This window comes from Labrus bergylta, chromosome 7 (genome assembly GCF_963930695.1).
Source record: "Labrus bergylta chromosome 7, fLabBer1.1, whole genome shotgun sequence".
Lineage (NCBI taxonomy): Eukaryota > Metazoa > Chordata > Actinopteri > Labriformes > Labridae > Labrus > Labrus bergylta.
The window spans coordinates 20,821,498-20,844,719 of NC_089201.1; the positions used below are offsets into that span (position 1 = coordinate 20,821,498).

At 37.6% G+C, this 23,222-nt stretch overlaps 1 protein-coding gene across 3 annotated transcripts in view; it reads left to right on the forward strand.

The window, feature by feature from the left end:
- The first annotated feature begins 16,954 nt into the window (after window positions 1-16,954).
- The window catches only part of si:ch211-272n13.3 (ankyrin repeat domain-containing protein 36C), a 28,723-nt gene continuing 22,455 nt past the window's right edge, over window positions 16,955-23,222 (forward strand). The window contains exons 1-12 of one of the 3 annotated variants that reach the window (XM_029282819.2): window positions 16,955-17,030; window positions 18,136-18,425; window positions 19,695-19,809; window positions 19,894-20,067; window positions 20,320-20,426; window positions 20,521-20,658; window positions 21,074-21,234; window positions 21,360-21,386; window positions 21,672-21,708; window positions 21,802-21,871; window positions 21,954-22,005; window positions 22,097-22,293. In XM_029282819.2, the coding sequence (XP_029138652.2) occupies window positions 18,226-18,425; window positions 19,695-19,809; window positions 19,894-20,067; window positions 20,320-20,426; window positions 20,521-20,658; window positions 21,074-21,234; window positions 21,360-21,386; window positions 21,672-21,708; window positions 21,802-21,871; window positions 21,954-22,005; window positions 22,097-22,293 (1,278 nt within the window). In that variant the 5' untranslated portion in view covers window positions 16,955-17,030; window positions 18,136-18,225. Of the gene's footprint in view, window positions 17,031-17,714; window positions 17,828-18,135; window positions 18,426-19,694; window positions 19,810-19,893; window positions 20,068-20,319; window positions 20,427-20,520; window positions 20,659-21,073; window positions 21,235-21,359; window positions 21,387-21,671; window positions 21,709-21,801; window positions 21,872-21,953; window positions 22,006-22,096; window positions 22,294-23,222 lie in introns of those variants that run through there. The other 2 variants (XM_065956998.1, XM_065956997.1) reach the window with 2 other exon arrangements.

A 23,222-nucleotide genomic window follows, 5' to 3' on the forward strand; every position in this document is an offset into this window, starting at 1 on the left:
TATGCATCAATATTGAAATAAAAACTGTGCAGAGATTTTTGACCAGATTTCAGACATTACTAAGTAAAGGGGTTGCACCAAACCAACACACAGCTTTATATACGGGAGCTTTTCTTTACTTACACTCTCTCTCTCTCTCTGTATAATAAAAACATTATAGTCATCCAATTTCTTCTGAAAGCTCTGGATCTGTAATTCCCTTTTTTCTTTAATGTAGGTCAGGGTTTACTTATCCATCTGTCAGAGGAAGTATGGAAAAATGTTTTGGCTAGATTTTCATCGAGCTTCACATTTCTGACTTGTTTACATTACAGCCCTATATGATAACAAGCTTCCATTGTTCATGATGATATCTCAATCAGCATATTTGACATCTTCTCTTGTTTTAAGTCTTTACAGTAAAAAAACCTTATTGATGAGTTTAAAATTGAGTATTTCTCTCTTGCATAAGCTGTGTACAACCATTTAATGTATGTACTCAATGTGGAAACTGAAAAGTATTGTATAGCAACGTCTCAGGACTTACCTCTGAACAACTGTCACTGCAGTAGGCATGACAAGAAGCTAACCAAATCAGATCTGTTTAACATATTACTGAGGAAGCTCAATTGTTTTTAATTCAATGTTTGGGAATACTTTTTCCATAAGGATGTTTACTGTTTGAAATGTGATGAGCGTTTCCTGTTCATCTTCTAAAACAGCATACTGAATCCAAACTTGAAAGGGTGTTTATTTCTCCCCAATGCCTCTGAAGGAATATTCATCGTAACATTTAGATTTCACTTGGGATCCCATCCATGAACAGAGTTGTTGTCTTCTTCTTATTTTAGCTCAGAACATTGGCAGACGTTGGCTGAGTGGCGGACTGGCTTCCAATGAGAAAATGTGAGGATGAATAGCTCCTTCACTGAGCCAGGGTTCCCGCTATGACTGATTCCCCAAACACTCAGCACACAACAGGTGGGAACAGTTGGACTTCATCAGAAGTGTTTATGTTATGAGGTTATTAAGTTATGTTTTGGTTGCCAGGGATTTACTGTTTCTATGTTTGTTGCTATGAATCAGTGGGTCATGAGGGTTTGTTTTGAAAATGGTGGGAATACGGAATCTTGATTGCATTCGCACACTAAACAATAATTTGCATGTCATACATATTTTCTTATGGGTTGGCCATTTGGAAATAATGAGATTGCAATTTGTTACACACACACACTCACACACGCTCACAGACACACACGCTCACACACATAAATGTGTCTCTATTATAAAGTCGTCCCTCAATGTAAGTTATTTGGAAAACATTTTTTAGATTCCTTCTACAGTTTCCTTATAAAATTCAACGGCACTATAAATTATAGACTAGAGAATTGCATTTGCATCGATACCTCGTAAACATGTCACCAACAAAAACTGAACATTAATATAGGTTATATTAAGCAATGTCGTAAATTATCTTGGTGAGTTGTACCATAGAAACTGACAACCAAGAAGAAAATACTGTGCAATTTTACAAAGCATTAAAAGCTCTTGCTAGCATTTACTATTTCAGAAAAACAGAACTTGCTTCTCAAGATGTTTTACAGTAGTGCTTTAAATTCTGTTGCTATTTTTGAAAAAAGAAAAGAAAAGGGAAATACTCCTTATTTTGGATGGTATTTAGCTTTTGTTTTTTTATGGTTTGAGTCCATCTTTAGTTGTAAAAATCCAATTTTTTAAATTGTACTTGGATGCTCCCAATCTTTAGATCAGGATAATCATTTCTGTAGTCTTCATGAACTATCATACATTGAAGAATAATTTTTCACTTAAGTTGAGATGCTTATCTATTCAGTCGCAAACATCTTGGAAAGAAAATGACCTGCACTGGCTTGAGTTTTTGTTGAATTGGGGATTTGCACGACTAGCTGACGAAACATTTAAACATCGTCACTCTCGCTAGTCAGCCCCAGAACTTATTTGAACTAATTATTAATTTTAATAAGTCATCTTTCTTAATTCAGACCTGCAATGCTGGTCAAGTGTTGTGTGTAAACTGTAAAGCAGCCACCCACCATAAGCCAGGGCTGTAGTTCTGGTTACTACAGCCATTCTGCATTACTCCCCACTACCTGGATGTAAACAGGCACAGAGGACCAATCATCTCATAGCAGTGTCTTAATCTAGAAAATTGAGATACAATTGTATGTAAGATGTGTCAGGTTAAACTAGCATATAACCTCTGGAAGGGAACGATTACCAGCACAGGCATGTTGACTGCAAGAAGGACCAAGGGTTGGCGTTGCTAGCACTGCTAATGTTAGCCTATTGGGCAAATATTTTACATTGTTTATATGCAGATGCTTTAATCCCATGTACTGTAAAGACTTAACTGCTTAACTTTCTGGGTGTTTTCTTGTTTTTTGACGAGTAGATTAGTCTGCATTTGATTTGTGTTTAATTGACAGGTAAATAAGTCACTATAACATCCCTAGTAGTATGTATCAAACTTGCCAACATTCAACATTTTAACAGGGACATCCTCTTTCCACTCTCAGGCTCAAAGTTCACTGATGCACCCACGATGCTTTGCTCAAAGATATAAATAATTCTGCTTAAATGAAGTAAAGTCTGGAGGATGACGGTCAAAATGTGGCTGGGATCGGGGTTGTCCATTTCAGCGATGGCCTCTTTAACTGCTGTGAGACCCTGCTAATCCAGTTGTCCTTAAAGTGTTTTCTCATGGTCGCTGTTGTCTCATTAAACATTAAACCGTTCCATTGAGTAAATTCAGGGTCTTACACTCCCTCCTACCTCCTTTATTCTCAGCTGATGTGACTTTGGGTAATGCTGTGCTTTCCTGACAGCATGCCAAGGTTCCCAGCCGAGCAGACGATGAGAAACAGGCAAATCCTTTCCAGATGTTTCAACCAACGACCCTCATTTATCGACAGCGGAGTTTGAAAACACAGAGCTGATTTCCTTTCCCTCGAAAAGGAGAAAGACTCTCCCCTGGTGCCCCAGAAGGATGGTGGCCTTACTCCCCCTGACCCTGCGGATGCCTCATAAATTGAAATAACACAAACCTGTCAGTGCACAGAGCTTGGATTTATGCTACCAGCAGACAATGTTTACTTAAAACAGAGGGGAATGAGAGAAGTACATCTGACCATTGCATCAGATTGAATCTTTTCACTGCATGAAAGGAATATTGTTTGAGACCCAACAGAGAAGACAACTTGATGTGATAGAAAAATAAACCTAGAATTAGTGGCTTGTGCTCTTGAGGTTTCAGACATCTGCACCAATATATAGCTGTCCTTACTTGCATAACTGTTTCCTGCCTTTTCCTATAACACACGTGTGGGCCACCATGCTTGTGTCAGGCAAGTGAGCATAACGTTTCTTTGCAATAAAAATAACAAATTGCTGCTTTTAATATGGGCAAGAATCATTGAAGAGAAATTGATTAATGATTCTTCTTGCATAGCCAGATATGCACATGTTACTTGAAATGGTATTGGCTAAACCCATCATAATTATCTACACTACTGGAAGATAACACTCTGTGATGCTTGTTTTTCTTGAAAAACAAGCAGAACTTTTCAAGTCCTTGGTTGACCAAGGATGCAGTGACCATGCCTATACAAACAAGAGGCAGGAGGGACAAACAAATGAACTAATGAAGAGTTAAGAAACAAGTATTTTTGGAAAATCGCTTTTTTAAAATTACAACGTGATCAACAACTTTACTCAGTAAAATCACGTGTCTGTGTTGAAAGTCAAGAGACACTGGAATAGAAAGACCTGCCACCCCAAATTAATGACATTAGCAGAGACTAATGGAGCTCAGCGTAAGGTCAAGCAGGAAGACTGGTTATATTCTTTCACACGTTCAATCAATTTTCTCTCTCTACCACTTCCACCATCTTCCTGCTATGGTGATCAGCTGATTTGGGGTGTTTACTCTTTGTGGAAGAGAGGGAACAGATTTTAAAATTTGACTGCAGCAGGATGATTGGTTGAGAGAGGCTGTGGCAGAATCTGGCTGGTTTATTACTTAGTCACTTTGTCATTTCAATTCTATCGCTGTGACCCTCCTCCGTCTCGGTCACCTCCATTCCAGCTCAGCAGAGTTCAGATACAGCCTCAGAAAACCCACTCCTCATCACATCCTTTTCTTCTATCGCCACCATCACCGGTGTCTAGACTCCATAGGGGAATCCTATCCTGCAGTCGGCCTCGCTACCCCTCTAAGTGCATGAAGTCATGATGACAGAGTCCATTCACCAAAGACATTGTACATTTCTCTTTTCCTAAACTGATTAATAAATAATTGTAAACTCTTAATTAAGTCTCTCCTGATTAAAATATATTTAACTGTTAAAAACAGGGGTGGATTTTTTTGCTGATAAGATCAGCAAAGAGATATTAAGCACCGCTTTGTCCACAGGCTTCTCCAAGTTCAACACAAACTGCTTTCAAATGTGTGTGATAGGAAACAGACTCACATGAGAAACTACGCAGAGTTTAGGTCAGGATGTTCCAGAGAGGATCACTTGGAAGAGGGTCAAAGTATTTGAGCACATTTCGGAATTCTGCTACTGGTTTTCATCATCACTTATTGGACAGCAACCTGCAGCTCTTTGAGGTATCTCAGGTACACTTGTTACAAACACCTTCAATAAATTCTTAATAACAACACTTCAGCTTAGACCTTTATTCAACCTCCAACCTGTCACTGCATCAGTTTTATTCTATCCTTTCATCAGCATTGGTGCTTTACTAATTAGTACAATGTCAGTGCAAGGATGTCATCTCATCTCATTTAATGATAAAATCAAAACAAATGTTGCCCTCATGTACCCAGTCATGAATATATTAAGATTTGTCTCAGAGGGATGTGGACCATATTTAGAGTCTCCATAAATACATGAATGTATATTAGCACACAACACTGGCAGCAAGTGCAAAGCTGCGATGTCAGAGGGTACCACACTCCATCTTAAGGTGTTCATTATAGCAGTGGAGTAATATGAATCATGTCAATCTGCAGTTGTACTTTCTGTACTGGATGTTGGACAGAATAAAAATAAGATAAAATACTTTTCTGATACTAATATATATACAGTATATATATATATATATAGGTTTTTTTCTTTTTTAATTGGCTGAATCTGGTGCATGTTAATCCACTGTGGGCTGACTTTCATGGATTTTTATAGGCTGTGATGTAGCAAAGATGTGAAAATGTGTTCCATTTTGTTTTTGGCCTCCAATGACTCCATTGGAGCAGCCTTGAATTTAATTCCTTACTTTTGTATTCAGGCAACAGCAACTAACAAATTGTAAACTATATGTCTGGACTGAGGGGTAATAAACAGAGAAGATCCCCTGGTGAATCTAATGGTTTTTCCAGATTTGTACTTTTTATTGGTGCTGTACGATTAGGGTCTTGGGGCTGTTAAAGCTTTAAAACTATTCCACCAGCTTTGTCAAACATCCAACACCAAAGCCTTACTAAATGAATGATTTAGAAAAGCCCTGAAATAAAGTAGGCATCACAAAAAAATAAATGTTCATATTCATATCTACCAGCAGTTTGATAAAACATCAAATCAAAATTGTTTTGGTGACATTTGACATTCACAAGCGGATTGAACTTTATAAAACTTTTAAGATAATTTCCAGCGATACATAATTACTTTTTTCATTTATATTTGTTTTGTTCAGAAAATGAAAAAGCAGTTGTGGGTTTACCTTGGGAATGCAGTTGGCCAGTTTGATTGTTTTTTCAAGAACTCAGGCAAGACAGACATGCACTCCTGCAAGAAGAGATAACTCTGCTGACACCTGCCTGAGTCAACCGAGCGTGTCTGACTACAGGTATGAAATCAAACCCAGCTTCTGTCTATTCTTAGAAACGACTATTTAATGGGAAACCTGAGCTTTAAAAATTGCTGCGATTTTGACCCCAAACTAGATGGGAAATGTCAAGGGAGTTAATAGGGCAAGTAAACATGCATATAGGTTTTTGTATAACTTTCCAAAACACGTATTCCTGAATGCTGGGCTTCTCTATTTCACACCTGACTGAGCTTCTGTAGCAGTAGTTGACAAGCAATAATGCACAATATTACCACAGAAAAACAGGATTCAGATATCTAGGAATTAAAGCTAAAATGAAATTAAGTTGAAGTACAAAGCCAGTTTAAATTTGTGAAGCAATCACAATCAATCACCATACAAATCAAAGTCACCACGAAAGCACACTGATGTATGCTTCAGTTGTGGGCATCACAACTCAAGCAATCCTACAGTTTAACAATATAAAGCAGATTCATCCCTTATGGAAAAAGTTGTACACAACAACAGTTGCAAGCAGAATCTATGTAAGCCATGACTTGTCTTGGTTAGCATTTTTCAGGGAAAGGAGGTGAAATATCTGTTAAGGAGAAGCGTGATGAAGCAATAAGCATGTATTTTGACTTATTATTGTTATTAAGAAAGCCTAAATAAATCAATGTAGCAACTCAACTCTGCAATCTTTTAGCTGACACAAGTTATTGTATGCACAATGATCCATCGAGCTCCGCCCTGCCTGGCTGTGCTCGTGGGTGCTGATTGAATCGATCCAACAAGTTTTCCATGGTGTCTTAAAAGGACAATTCAGCTTTTCCAGGATATTGATGCAGAATTTTTTCTCCATGCAACACTGCTCTAATTCTATAACCAGGGACAATGTGTCCTGCGGATGATTCTTTACCCTTTATTTCACCATATGTTGTATACACGAGTATTCAAAGTATATCCTTCCATGGATTCTTGGGGTCACAGAGAGAGCAGGAAGAGACAATTTGTGGAAGTGAATATTTCTGCATACACTTCCTGAAAGCTTAGCCAGAGCTAAAAATGAAGTGGCCTTAAGTGTAAAGCCTCCTCAGTTATTCTGATTTACCATACCCCAAAATGCCTAGCTAACATAAATGACATCAGCTCTCTGATGACAAACAACAGATGGCCCAGATAAGGGAAATAATTGACTTCCTGCTTTCGACCAAATGGCCTTAAAAACAAAAGGCAGCTCCATGGGAATAAAGTCCCACTGTTTATTTCCAAACGTCCAGATTGTTTTGCTTACTCACTCTCTTATACCGTCAAAGAAACTTTGAGTTCCTGGCTTATTAATTGCAAAATAAATATGGATCATGTGACAAATGAAAACAGGCCAATTTATCTGCATTTGAAGCAGGATGTGATCAGATTAATACAAATTTAGTGTGGTTTATGGTACATAGGACACTTAATCCAATATGTCCTTTTTTAATGCATTTATCAATCATTTGCTTTTAATGGATTAAAAACAAAACTTTAAGCTCTACAGTATCTCCTAGTTCCCGGCTCTTCACTCAGGGAGGGAAAACTGTGAATCACTGAAAAGGTTACTGATGAATTCTCATGTGAATGTTGTTCTACTCCCCCTCCCCCCCCCCCCCCCCCACACACACACACACACACACACACACACACACACACACACACACACACACACACACACACAAACACACACTCACCTTTAACACTAACACCTTCCACAGCTCTGATACAGGGTCCATTTGTTGACTGTCAATCAATCCAGAGTTGATTGGCTTCATGTGAGGGAAAGCTCTCGTGAGACAGCGTTGGGTCCATCAGTGGGGATGTGTTTTGACAGGAAAACACGCACTGGTTCCCATGACGTGAGAAGGATGTGGGCTGTGATGAATTTATGTTCGAGCTGTTTCTGTGTAAACACGTGCAAACTGAGTGAAAGAACACTCTTTTTATTAGGTTTGGTTGTTTTGTTTATTTGGAAACCTTATGCAAGAATGCACATTATGAATTATAAGTGAGATCGGCAAATATAACCCCTGTACTCTGTTTACCTGTTTTAATGGGAAGACGTGAATACTGAATATCATTTGTTTGCTTTGTTTTGACATTATTTAAGCATGTTCAAGCTCCTCTGAGGCCTCATGACCTTGAGGTTTGCAGCATACGAGTGAAAGACCTTGACAACGACACTCAATGTTGAAATGTTAAAAGTCTTATCTGAATGAAGGATTCAGTAGGTCTAAGTATATGATTCGGGTATGGTATTGTACTTCATGTTCCATACTTTAGCTAAAGCATGTTCGTGCCACATAAGAGAATATGACCGATTTAGTGTGACATAGGTTGAAATAATAAGGATGTTATGTTATAGGTCAGCATTGGAATTTTAATACAACCAAGGGAACAAATAACGCATCCTGACATGCCGGCGGGCATGCAACAAAGAGGATATTGTACTTTGTGTACATAATGGAGCGCACAATATGTTCTTTGGGATTATGGTGGATTAGAGTGATCTTCTGCACAAACTCATATTGTCAAGTGACATACTGGACAAAATGGCAGAGTGTAGAGACAATGTTGTTATCGCCCTCAGTCTCCTGCATTATAAGGTTTGCATTGATAAAAACAAAAAACATATTTATGTGTATGTTAATTTGGCCCTTTTATAAAAAAATTTAAACAGATGAGTCAAATCTGAAAGGAATTGAATTTTAGCTTACTACTTGAAATCACACAACATGCGTGGATTGCTTTTAGACACGTCCTTCTTCATTTGAGACTGTAGCTTATTAAGGATGGGAAGCCTGATGAGTGAAAATACAGGTAGTGCATCTGCAGTGAAATATTCCTCTTAACAAGGGAGAAAAGGGAACAAGAGATGTGATAAAAACGTGCATCTATGCGTTTATGTTTTTATTTTTAAAGACTGGTAACAGTGTTAAATGGTAAATGGACTTGAGCTTGTAAAGCACTTTTCTAGTCTTCTGACCAACCAAAGTGCTTTTACACCGCAGGTCACAACTACCCATTCACACACTGATGTTGGCAGAGGCCGATATGTAAAGTGGCAGGCAGTATTAGCCAAACTCATTCATATACATTTCTATAACTCCAAAGCAGCGGGAGCACCTTGGTGCTGGGGATTCTGGGCAGCTGTGGCCGAGTATTCGATCCCCAGGTCCTGCAGCAACATGTCTGATGTGTCCTGACACTTAAACCCGAATTGCTCCCGCTGCTTCGTTGGCGGCGTATGAATCTGTTTGAATGGGATTAGTTACTTCTGATGGTCTCACTACATAGCAACCACTGCCATCAGTGTGTGAATGGGTAGGTGTGACATGCGGTGTAAAAGCGCTTAAAGTCAGAAGACTACAAAAGTGCTATGCAAGCTCAAGTCCATTAACCATTTACCAATGAACAGTCGACCTTCCGATTGAGAGACGACTAACTCTACGACTGAGCCACAGACGCATGGTCTTTTTTTGACTACTGATCCACCCACTTGTCAAACTGTGATACATTTTTGGTCCAAGAAAAGCAAAGGTTACACTGAACTAGAGTGTGACTCTGATAAAAATAACTATTGACTGTGTCCTCTATTACGGAACAAAGACTTGCTGTAGCTCATTATTATAATAGCCTCCTCTTATCTTTTTTTCTTTTGTTGCTGTAGCGTTGACTGGTTCCAAACAGGATAATTGCTTGTCAATCATGAGCCAGACTAAAAAATAAAACCACCTTGGGAATTAACCTTTAATACTTGCCAACCCAAATAATGACATGATTAATGGACAAAGGTGTGCCGGAGAATATAGCAGAGAAGCATTATAATGAAGGTAGTTGCATCATCCATAACCTCAAAAAATAAATATTTGATGGTGAGTTTGATTTACAGATGGATTACAGATGGATTTACAGATGGATTACAGATGGATTTACAGATGGATTACAGATGGATTTACAGACGGATTTGTAATATAGCAATAAGTAAGGTCTTTCACCTGCTTTTTGTGACATAACAATGAGTAAGGTCTTTTTACCTGCTCTTTTGTAATGTTAACAGACAAAGAGTAAGGTATTTTACCTGCTTTTTGTAAAGTGTCTTGAGATAACACTTGTTATGAGTTGACGCTATACAAAATAAATTGAATTGAATTGAATTAGGAAATATATATTGCAGCATGGAGACTATGACTTTGGGGTCATTCTCATGAAATCATTAAAGTACAATGGCAGTAATGATTCTAAATATATAACTTGAAGTTTAGTTATATAACTTAATATTATAATAAAGACAACAATCTTCTCTACCTTGCACAAAGAGTAATTTCAACATAAAAATTAATTATTTTAGTATTTTATTGCATTTTCTGCTGAAATTCTCATTACCGCAACTCGTCCAGCTCTGACTGAATCTATGTTTTTTGTAATTTAATCACAGTAAAATGAAAATATTCTGAAAAACAATAATGTAATCTTGGGGTGCGCTGGTAGCGCAACGGTTAGGGCGCGCGTCCCATGTATTGAGACTCTTGTCTCAAACGGTAGGCCCGGGTTCGCTTCCACCCATGGCCCCCCTCCACATGTCATTCCCCACTCTCTGACTCTATCCACTGTCCTCCCTCTGCATTAAAGGCACGAAAAGCCCCCCCCCCCCCCCAAAAAAACGTAATCTATACTAGATGTTTTCAAATGGCAGAAAATGTATAAACTGAATATTCATGTATAATAATTATGGTAAATGTAAGTGTCCCTGACTGATCTTCTCATACTCCGCAACATTTTTGAAAGACTGTTTACACGTGCACAAAGAATTTTGATACATTTTGATTTAGAATGAAGCAACACATCTGCCAGTACGTTCAAGATGGCTACCAGGTAAGTAGAACTCTTCATATTTCTCCAGTTAAAAGTTAAACATTCTGTTATCAGACTGCATACACGACAGTATTGATTATCATTACCAATATTGTCGTTTTCTACAATAAGAAAAATTTTAGTTTTAAAATTTTCTTTGGAAATGTACTTGGTTAATGTCTAATTATGTTCATTGAGTAAAAATTTGCTTAGTCATTATGGCTCTCCTATAGTTAGCAAAACATGCTATGGCTCCTCCTCCGAAACACCATTCTCACTTACCGCTACAATTTAAGTCCAGTAGCGGTAGAGAGAACTTGTGTTTCGGTAATGAGAATTTAACCATAGAAACTATATTTTTAAATAAATATCATGAACTTCAATATTATATACAAACTTGATATTTTTGCTTTATGTCCTATTTCATTGCAGACAGTCAGCAAGTGACAGAAAGAACACTTTAGCTAAGGCTAGGCTGACAAACTTCAGAGAAAAGATTTACACCAACCCAGAACTACTGGAAGAGTACAGAAGGAAAGAGAGAGAGAGGTCACAGCAAGAGCAATTAGCATTTACTGTATATATTCAATAGGAAGTGTATGCCTTCATACAGTACTACACGCACACACACACACACACACACACACACACACACACACACACACACACACACACACACACACACACACACACACACACACACACACACACACACACACACACACACACACACACTATGGTGCACCACTTTATTTAAAAGTCCAGCGCGTATGCACTATTCAAAGGGGGGGACCCAAGTGATTTTAACAAATACTGACCCATCTCTAAACTTTCTTGCTTGGCAAAGGTCTTTGAATCACTGGTAAATCAGCAACTGTGCAATTTTAAAAATTTAAAATAACATCCTTACTCCCCATCAATCAGGATTCCGACTGGGCCATGGTACAATATCTGCAGCAACCCTTGTAATAAATGATATAATTAATTCAATTGATAATGGTCAAAAATGTGCAGCCCTCTTCATTGACTTGTCCAAGGCATTTGATACAGTCGACCACCCTATTTTGTTTAGTAGATTGGCATCTTTTGGATTTGATGAGACTGCATTGAACTGGTTCCACAACTACTTAACTAACAGAACCCAAGCAGTAGTTGTGGATAATGTAAAGTCCCCCTTCATGGAGGTCAACAAAGGAGTACCTCAGGGATCTATCCTTGGACCGGTTCTATTTACAATGTATATAAATAGCATTGCAGAAAATATTGAAAACTGTAAAATTCACCTGTATGCTGACGATGCAATATTATATGCCATTGCGCCCTCCAATACGCAAGCCCTTTCATTGCTACAGACCAATTTTAACTCTTTCCAGCAAACTCTTGTTTATCTTAAATTGAAACTGAAGCCCGAAAAAACTAAATATATGATCTTCTCAAGACAGAACGTTGAACCCATTAATGCCACATTGTCAACAGTAGACAATGTAAACATTGAGTGTGTTCAACAGTTAAAATATTTAGGTATCTGGTTAGATCATGATTTGTCGTATAGGTCTCACATTTCTTGTTTATCTGTAAAAATAAGACCGCAACTTGGTCTTCTGTATAGGAACAAATCCTGTCTAACAGTGCACAAAAGAAAAAAGATTGTCCAGGTCACAATACTGCCCGTTTTGGAATATGGAGACACAATCTCCTTCTGTCTTGAAGCCTTTAGATGCCTTATACCACAGTGCTCTTTGCTTTATCACAGGCAACAGATTTCAAACTCATCATTGTGACCTTTATCGCTCTGTAGGCTGGTCCTCGTTGGGTCAACAAAGAAAGCAGCACAGTATTTTGTTTATTTACAAGGGACTCATAGGTAAACTCCCTTCTTACCTTACTACTCTCCTGTCCATAAACATATCGAGCCATCCGACTAAGTCTCAAAACTGGATAACTTTGAAAACACCAAGGTTTAGAACTGAATGGGGAAAGACTGCCTTTAGTGTTGCTGCACCCATTATATGGAATGACCTTCAGAGGACAGCTAAGTTGCCCTCTCTTGTTTCATACAGCGTGTTTAAAGACCTAGTGCCCAAACTACCTCAGGAAGGAAATTGCAACTGTTTCACAATGTGAATTAATTTAAATGGACATGGTTTACATGTGTGAATATGTGTTTCAGTGTCTAGATGCTATTATTGTTTACTGTTATATTATTTATGCTGTTTCTATTTTTGTATTGCTGCAGGGCACCCCTGGAAAAGAGACCTCGGTCTCAGTGGGTCCTCTCTGCTAAAATAAAGGATGAATAAAAAAATAGAAAAAATAAAAAAAGTATTGATGCATTCATTTTTGCGTAATGTATTTTGGGTATGTATGTTATGTAAATGATTAAACTTGAATCCAATCTATTACAAATTAAATTGTAATATATAAAATGGTTTTAACCATACCTCAGTCTTAGTATTTACTTATAGTATACTTAATTATCATTACCGAAATCTTCAACCTCATTTCCGAAACCCATGTATCATTACCTCAACAGGTGTTGATTTAATGTCAATTTAATGAGTATAATAATAGTAATAGCTTTAAAATGTATGTGCATAGTATACACATTATGCCTTTCAGGTTTATCACATCATTTTGAAAATACCTACAGATTTCATTAAAATATCAAATATTTTAGGTTGCAGATTGTGGAAGGTGTTGTGGTAATGACAGAAATCAGTCTAAATCAAATAAAAATGTTAATTTAATTATATATATAATTCAGAGTTTCAAGTAACTTTGCATGACTGTTAATAATCAGTTTTAAAAAAAATGAAAATGTATTCTTATTTCTATTGATCTTATTTCTATTGATCTTGAAAATGTATTCTTATTTCTATTGACCTTTCTATTGAACATCCCTGATGTTTTGGGACCATTGCGGTAATGAGATTTTTATGGACTTGTTTTGGAAAATATGTTCTAAAACATGCTAAATTGTCAGTAAATATTTTATAATTAATGCCCATAAACACTTAAGACCTTGATATTAATCCCTAAAAAAGAAATGTGTTTAATCTAGTCTTTTAAAGATTTCATGTTGTAACTCTATAAAACCAAGATTTCATGAGAATCACCCTTTGACACCCCTTGTCAATACTTTGACGTCACTTGTCAAAACTAATACAGTAGACAAACGTCAAGGAATGATGATCTTTTGTGATTTAGTAGGTTATGTAAATAAGACATAATGACAGTTGAGGACTGGCCAACACACAGACCTGAAGACTGTATGAGAGTGAATGACTTGCAGAAAGTTAACCTGGATCATGTTTTAAGAACCTCAGTAAACACTTTTTTGTGTTTTGATCAAAATCTCATGACACAATAGGATGATCAGACTTCTAAAAATGATTATACTTGTATTAGCCAAAGCCACTGCAGAACCAAGAAAATATTTTCCCTTTTCCTTTCATTTGATCGTAGGTAGGATATGCCTCACGTCTTGATAATGTGCTACTGTATCTCATAGATCCTTCAACAGTTCACAGAGAATGCTCACCTGGCTCTTGGATTGAAATATGACTCTGACTCATTGATACCTGGCTCAAAAATATCCCAGATTCCAGCAACTCATGACATCAGCAGCATGGGAGTTCAACTGAGTGTTGACTCAAGATATTGCCTCTAAAAACAGGATAGTGGGTCACGATGGGTCTGCAGTGATAACTTCAAGTGTCCCACAGTTGGTAATTTCCTGTGGTGAGATGTGTTCGAGTACATCATCTGGTATTATATTTATTTATCTTTTTGAAAGAAATGTTGGAAATATCTTGGAGTGGGGGAATGCAATTTTGTGTAATATTTATGGCATCTTTATGTTACTGTTTTGATTTCTATATTCATTTATTCTAAATACAAATAAATATTAAGCTGCAGTATTTGAGTTATTTTTCTTCAAAGCATTCAAACTGAATTTCTTTTTAACTTTTTATTTTGTTTAACTAGATTTATTTTCCCTGAAAGCTACCCAAGACTGAATTTTCATTTTTACACATTTATCAATTACAAAACTGGAAAACGTCTGACAATGTTCCTGTGCTCTCTATTTATGTATGTCTTTTGGAATAAATGTACATGTCTTTCATTTCTTACGTTCCTGTCCTCCTGAGACAATTTCACATGGCTTAACAACACAGATGCATGATGATTCTTTAATGTTAAATATGTATCCGGGCTGAAACTACACGTTAAGACGCAGCACAAAGCAATTTTGAACATGTGCTCCAGTGAAGGTGAACGTATTCCAATTTAATGATTTGTATCTCTTTTGCATTTTGTTCCATTATAATTCTAATTAAGATCTCACATATGACACTTGAACAAAGCCAGGCAGAGGTGCTTTTTTGTTTGACATCCTGCTATAATAACACTCAATTGGCTTCAATTCATAACCTTTTTTTTTTTTTTCAAATGCATAAGTCATTACATTGCTATTTTGCTATGCATTTATCCTGTCAGGGCTATAACTGTGTGAATTGTTGATGTTTAATATCTTACCTTCTAAAGTATCATTGTTCTTAGTTGGAAACTACAAAATCTGGTATGCAAAGAACATGCATATAAGATGAACTATTAAAAGGTTAACTAGATGTGTTAGTAAAAGGAATAAGGAAACATTTTTTTATTTCAGCTTAAAGATTTTTTAAGGATTTATTTTTGAGCTTTTTGTGCCTGGAGAGATAGGACAGTGGATAGACTCGGAAATCAGGGAGGGAGAGTAGGGAATGACATGCGGGAAAGAAGCTACAGGTGGGATTCGAACCTGGGCCGCCCACTTGAAGGACTATAGCCTCCATACAGGGAATGCACGCACTAACCCCTGCGCCACCAGTGCCCCTTATTTCAACTTAAAAACAGCGTATTTTCTTTTCTTTTTTTAATTTAGCACCTACTCCTTTGACAAGATAGTATACAGTTCAAGCATTGACGTTAAAATGGATAAGAAAGAAAATATTAAAGAAAAAATTGGTATAATAAGGTTTTCATACAGTTATAAACAGAAATGAAGCTAATTGCCAAGGTCAACATCCTGTTATTAGGGACCTAGTAGTGGACATAAGAGACACCCTAAAGCAATGGTTCTCAACTGTGTCAGGACTCGGGACACAAAAGTAGTTCGCAGAGCCATTTTCAGTGGATTGCGAATGTGTGCATGGGAAAGAATTTGTCTAAAATTCTATTATACAATTTTACAACATGATTGTTTAGTACAATGTCTTTGTTCTGTCACATGTTTTGTGCTACCTGAGGTCCAAATTTGCACTTTTTGCCAATAAATAAATCTTGCTGGTTGAAAAATATCAGAATTTTGGGTCACGGTTTCTAATTAAGGAGTTGGTTGTTGAGTCCTAAGACTAGAAGAGTTGACAACCACTGCCCTAAAGTACAAATTCATGTTAATTGTTTCTGCATTCTGTGACACCAAAAAAGAAAATATTACACTTTGTCTTCTTCTCTTTGAAAGCTAAACTGAGCTCTTCTTTGGTTACAATTTTTACCCAGGCCTATTTCCAAATTTGCCAACTGAAAAAGAAATGATTCTGAAAGATAAACTCAGAGATTAAGTGTTCCTCTGTGGGTTGAGAAAAATGATGACCCTACTTCTTATAATAAACAATTTGAAGCTAGATTAGTTGGATAATAAAACAAAACTAAAAAAAACAGGGCTATTCATCTTCATGGTCACTACAAGACCGCAACACTACCAACATGCTGATGTTTTACATATTATGATACATTGCTTTAGATTAATCTACAGATAAAACAAACATAAACATATTATCTACAATAAAATAATGTAATATCCACAGTATAATAGTAAGACACTGACAGGCAATATTTAAAGCAGATGTATACTTTTACTTTAGAGGATTGTCTATTAATAACCTACTTTTGCTTACTTAAGCCTATTGATATTTTTAGTTAAGTGGGAGGTCTGAACAGTCTATGGTCTGAACACTTATTCTACCCCGCTGCACTAAGAACTACTGCGCTACTTATGGGAAAAACTTAGTATAATTTCCAATGCAAATGCTGCCATCAAGTGGTAAACCTTTTCCATTACACAATAAGACTTCGCCAGCAAGCAGCCACCATGTTTGTAAACCAACCTTTTTTACAGAAACCGAAGGCGCCTATTGGTCAGGGAAATCGGTGGTTCCTCCAAACTCATTTCTGGTTGGTTCTTTACAAACCAAACAGCCAGCATGCGTCATTGGGTATATATTCGTTAGCTTTAGCTAGCTTTTGATGGTGGTCTTAAGTCCGATGATCAACAGGTTGGTGTTTGACTTAATGCACTGTTTTTAGCATTAATTACACACACATTGTTATAAGAAAAATATTGCTACACCACCGCGCACCTCCCTTGCCTTCGCCTTACCGTTCTTTGTAAAGTAGATTTAGTTAGCATCTTGGCTCTAACATCAATGCTCGCTAATTAGCTTTGAGTTAGCATGGTTGATCTTGTGTCATCCAGTCTAGTAACTAACGAACCCAGCAAAAGTCTCTTTGAACCGAAAACGAGTCTTGCTAGGTTGCGTAAAGTGTCTTGGTGAAATAAGCGTCTTTCCCCCGCGGTGCTCGGCTCTGTTTACGTTACAAATCCAGTTTAAATGTGGCGGTTTGCATGAACTGTGAAGTGACGACGTGGGAGGCGCAGCACGGAGCCAACTGAGGCTAACCTTTATGTTGCTAGGCAACATATTATTCTGCACATAAATACGGATGTAACGTCGTATTAAACTGTAACACACTTTGTCGTTAGACGCGATGAAATAAATTGACGAGGGCTGCATTGCACAGTAACACAAAAAGGTGCTATTATTAATTTTATCATTAGCAATTAGGATATTATATGTTAGCGTACTTCTCGCACAATCAGTTTCCATGGTAACAAGCCACAAGATATAACACTTGCTCAACTGCGTTCATTTAAACAACACTGAGCAACGTTAGCAAACTAGAGCTTCCTGTGCGTCGTTATTTCATCAGATTTTGTGTATTATTGTGTTCTTACATTTTTTTCATTAAGCAAAGGTTTTGAATAACCTTGTAAAGGACGTCCTGCTTGAAGGTACGGTCAAGTAAATGATGGTGTACGAAGCTAAGCCTCTACTTCACCGCTGTCGTTAGCTTGAAAACTGTCTTTTAACCATCACCTGACGCTGTGGTCAAGTAATTAGCGTAGATACTAAATTGGTGTTAAAAGCTTTCCTATATTCAGTTGTTTACTTAGCCATATATGCGCTAGAGCTACCTACTGTATATAACTGAGTGGGATATTATTAGGGATACAGTAAGTAATATTTCTTAAAGCAACACTGCGGCGTCCTAAGTACGGTTTTATAGGCTTCTAATCCGCTTTGAACGTCTTATTTATAGGGATGGAAGAACCGCCTGTGGTGATCCTCCAGCACCAGACGACTGTCAGGTAGTGACGGTGCAAAAAGCAATGCTGTGCTGCTGTGTAAAATGAAGAAGATATTCAGCTTTACAAAGAAAAAGAAACACCCGTCCGGTACCCCTGACAATGGGAGTGTACTTTCAGTCGGCTATGAACTTAAAGACAAGGACCTTGGCAAGGTTCACAAGGCAGCCTCAGTGGGTGATTTGGCAAAGTTGAAGCAGCTTGCTAAAAAGAATGATATCAATCAACTTGACAAGGAGAACAGGTATGTGGGATAACAGTACAAATTGTCTCTTTCTTGAAATTTGCTTTACTGTATTTATTATTTGCCTACAATACTCTTTAGCATAATACCTTATGCTATGTAAATGGTTCTTTAAATGTTATAATTACTTGGCATGATCATTTTATCCTCTTGTCTCCTGGGACACATTTGGCATCTTTTTTTCTCAACACATTTTTCATTAGTGTACATACAAGTTTTCCTTATCTGAAAAAGTTACAGCTTTTCTAATAATTGTGATATACTGTATGGTTCAAGGATTTTTTTGTTGAACTCATAAGTATATTTATATATATGACTGCAGAAATGCATATTATTTCATTAATTGCAGCGATTTAATACAGACAATGTATTTGTATTGTTCACGGTATGTAAACACATTTTGTATACTTGAGCTGGGTTGGGTTAAAATTATGTCCATTATAAAACTTTTAACGGCACGCTACCTGCTGTTTGAAATGTACATGACACCCCTGTGTTTTTTTTTACTACTTATGTTTCAAAGTCAGATCCAGTTACCGAATGCAATCGGTATGTGTCAAAAGTAACTAAGCAGTGTAAGTGGATTACTTGAGCCAATTTGCCCGGATGCATGGAATTGGTGAAAATATGGAATGGCTTGTCAGAATTTGTGAAATGTTCCCGTTGATCAATAATTATTAAACCATTTAAATGTCAAGCTTTAAAACTGCATCTATAGTTGTAAGTGGAATTAACATGTTATAACAACAAATATGGGGAAGAATCGAATAGGTTGAAAGTAATGATTATTTTCATCATATAATTATCAAATCATTAAATTAAATAATATGCCAATTATTTTAATGATAAAAGCGATTAATAATTTAGTCTGCAAAATGTCAAAAAAGGGAGAAAAAAACCTCAATACATTCCCCAGAGCTCAAATTGATGTTTTGAATTAATTTTTTATTTTTTATATTAATACGTTTATTTATTTTTGTGTGTGTTTGCATGGACCACATATGGTACAAAGCATAAAAAAACTTTGATTTGCATTTATTTAAGATAAATAAATTATATATTCTGAGGTTAAAGAGGCTAAATCTAGAAAATGTTTTACATTTTCTTTAAAATGATGTGACAGGCTCTGCATTGAATACATAGAACTTTGAAGTCATTAAGTTGTTTGGATAGGGGACTAGTAAAGTAATGCAGGGGTATAACAAATGTCTGAGGAAATGGTAAAGAACAAGAATGTCTGCATCTGAGAAATTCTCCTTTCTGTTTTAGGACAGCACTTCATATTGCCTGCGCCAGCGGACATGTTGAGGTGGTGCAATTCCTTGTCGAAAGCAAAGCCAAGCTTAACCTATGTGACAATCAAAACAGATCCGCCTTGAAAAAGGTAATACTCTACGATGAACATCCAACACAGAATGATTCCTTATTAAATGTTAAATATCATAATGATCATAATTACATATTTCAGGCAGTGCAAGGCCAGCATGAACGCTGTGTAAGCATACTGCTGGAGAATCATGCCGAGCCTAATCTGGTGGATATCAATGGCAATACAGCTCTACATCTGGCAGCAAACATCCCTTCAATTTCCACTGCTGTCCTTCTGCTCGAACATGAAGCTGACATCAATGCTCAAAATAAGGTGATTTTATCTTTTTGTCTACCACAATGCAACCTCTCAGCCTTAGGCTAACCATCAAGTTGTTTTCCGCTCAAACAGACCTGGTGAAATGAAAGCATATTTATTTGAATTGTTAGTAAAACAAGTACTTGAAAATATTCTATTCCTGAATGTAATTTGGAATGTTTCTGCCCCCTATAAACTTTGATATTCTATTCATGTACTTTGGTGACGCTTGCTGCTAAATTAATGTTCACTATTATCTAATTTTAGGAGGGATACGCACCTCTGACTGTAGCAGTCCGTGAGGACCATATTGAAATGGCTGAGTTTCTTCTCAAGGAGGGTGCTGATGTAAATGTGATCGACCAAGCCCAAAGGTGAGTTCTAAATAATGATGCGTTTCTGTTACATGTCCACTAACTTGACATGTGAGAATTCTTAGTTTAAAGTTGGCCATGGTCTTACCTGCAGGTCCCCATTAATGATAGCTGCCGGCAATGGACAAATCGGTATGTTGCGGCTGCTGTTGCGATTCGAAGCAGATATCACTCTAAAGGATACCAAAGGATGGTCAGCTGATGACTACGCAGTGATGAATGGCCATCACCCGTAAGCTTTGCCTCTTATTCTTACACTTACGTTCCTTGAGTGGTACTTCCTCAGTAAAGGTTAACAAATGAAAGCGAGCAAGCCCAAAAAGAAACACAATTTATTATCAAGTTTAAATTTTCTCATAAGAAATATATTTTTCAAGTGATGTTTTTGGGCCTTTATTGATCGGACAGCTGAAGAGAGACAGGAAATGTTGTGAGGAGAGAGTAGGGAATGACATGCAGCAAAGGGCAGTGGTCGGATTAGAACCCACGACCTCTAAGCACTGAGCTAAACCAGTGCCCAAGGAATCAGTTTTGGTCTTCATTATTTCTGTAATTTTCCTTGACACACCTGAATCTGACAACGTAGGTAGGGTCATAGTCCATAGGTTAAGGCTTAAGACATTTACTGTGTCTTCATTCTCTTGTAGATGTTCCCTCCTGATCATTGAGCACAGTACCCAAAGGAACGATGGGCCCTCCCTATCACTTCAAGGCCCAAGCAAAAAGAAGAAAAAAACCTTGTTGGGAAGTCCCTCACAGGATGTTGAAGCAGGCTTTTCTTTGGGAGGACCAGCCACTGACAAAGATGGTAAGGATATAAGTTTTAAGTGCATGAAGGTGAGCGTAGTAGTACGAGGATACATTTGTGTCTATTCATTATTGACTTGGATTATTTCATTCATTCCTCATGCATAACCTCTTGACTGGATCTAGAGCATGGAGCAAATGAAGCAGGGGGAGGTATTACTTTGCTTAGCTGAACCTTGTCTGCAAACTCAGTCAAAGACTGCCTTTCTTTCCAGAAACATTTACTGAGGATGGGTGCTCTAAACGCTCTTGTTTGCAGGAAAAGCTATTTGTTTTGCTGCTAGAATTGTTGACTTGTGCAACAATTTCTGTTTTTTAGATGTAGAAGCTCTCTGAATTTCCATATTTTGACAGTTTTGACATTAAGATATAACATCACCTCTTCAAATGAGGTTAAGTGGTGATTCGCTGGAAATAAGTTCCTATGCTTTGTTGCAGATTTTGAAGACAATTCTCAGTCTGAGTCACTAAGCCGGTGAGCAAAGTTTTTTTTGTTTTTTTTCCAAAGATATTCTACTTACATTTCCAATTTACATCAAAACTCATACCACTTTTCTCCTTCCATCAGGGTTTCAAAAAGTGCAGCAGATGAGTGGCCTTCATCAGATGATGATGATGATTCGGTTTTAATTGAAAAGGTTTGTACATCATTTTTTCTCGTAATGTGTGTCTCTGGTGTGATTTTCCAAAAATGTGTTCACAGGATATGCTGTCTTTCAGAAACCACAGAGGGTAAACCTAAGAAAATTGATTGCATCGGAAAGAGGACAAGGTACTAAATATCTTTTAACTTACTGGTTTGTTTGTGTCTTCCCATAGTTTGTGTTTTTTGTTAGTAATCTTTTGTCCCTGCCTGCCTTTAGCATCTGCCATGCCTGACAGATCCTTGAGTGGTACAGAATCAGAGCAAGAGAATGAAAATAGAGTCCAGAGAATCCCATACCTCCCACACGCTTTACCATCAAGCAAAGCTCAGCAGCAACCAGTAGATCCCTCTCCTGTTTCCTTCTTTTCCAAAGCACCCCAGATGACTTCTAGCCCTCTTCCAAGCTATAGAAAGGTAACTTAAAATTTTGACAACTTCTCCATTTGCATGTCTAAGACATCTTTCCCTCCCTATTTTTTCTCCCCTACTCTAAAAAGCTGACAGTGTAGCTGAGCGGGAGAAAAGCAAACGCTCAGAGCAACCATCAAGTAGCAAAGCGAGATCTAACCCTCAAGAAGGAAGCCCAGAACCTGAGGAGTCTGAGGAAGAAGATGGAGAGGAGGAAGAGGAGGAGGAGGAGGAAGAAGAGGATGATGAAGATGAAGAAGAAGAAGAGGAGGAAGAAGAAGAGGAGGAGGAGGAGGAAGAAGAAGAAGATGATGAAGATGAAGAGGATGTTGAGGAAAGTGAGGAGGATGGTGAGGAAGAGGATGAAGAAGAAAATGGATGTGAAGAGGAGGAGGATGAGAACAATGTGGCTACTGTGGAGGCCAAAACTACTGAATTTGAAAATAACCAAAAACCTTCTGTTGCCAGTGCCCTTGAGATTCTTGATGGCTCTGATCCTCAAAATGTACCCGGCACTGGTTCTGGTATTGTAGGTGAGACTGAGAAAGACTCCATAACAGAGAACTTAAAACATGAAAGCCCAGCTGTGACAGAAAGTTTTGCAATACCAGCAACATTAAATGTAGCAGAGGATTGTGTTGTGTCAGCAATTAGGGTAGAGTCAAAATTTTCTGATGAAGATGATAGTCTTGGGAAGGACTTTGTAAAGTCATCAGCCCATCACATTAATTCAGACATGGGTTTATCAGGAGGCCCCATTAAAGAGGAAGACTGTGAAAGAGAAGTGGAAAAAGAAGACGATGACTCCTGGATTGATGAACAAAACAGTGGTGAGACGCTTTGGAACGACAGTGATGATGATGAAAATCAAATAGGGGGAATTGGTCGCAAGACTGTCCTTGCTAATCGAATGAGGGCACTGCCTGCGGACAAGG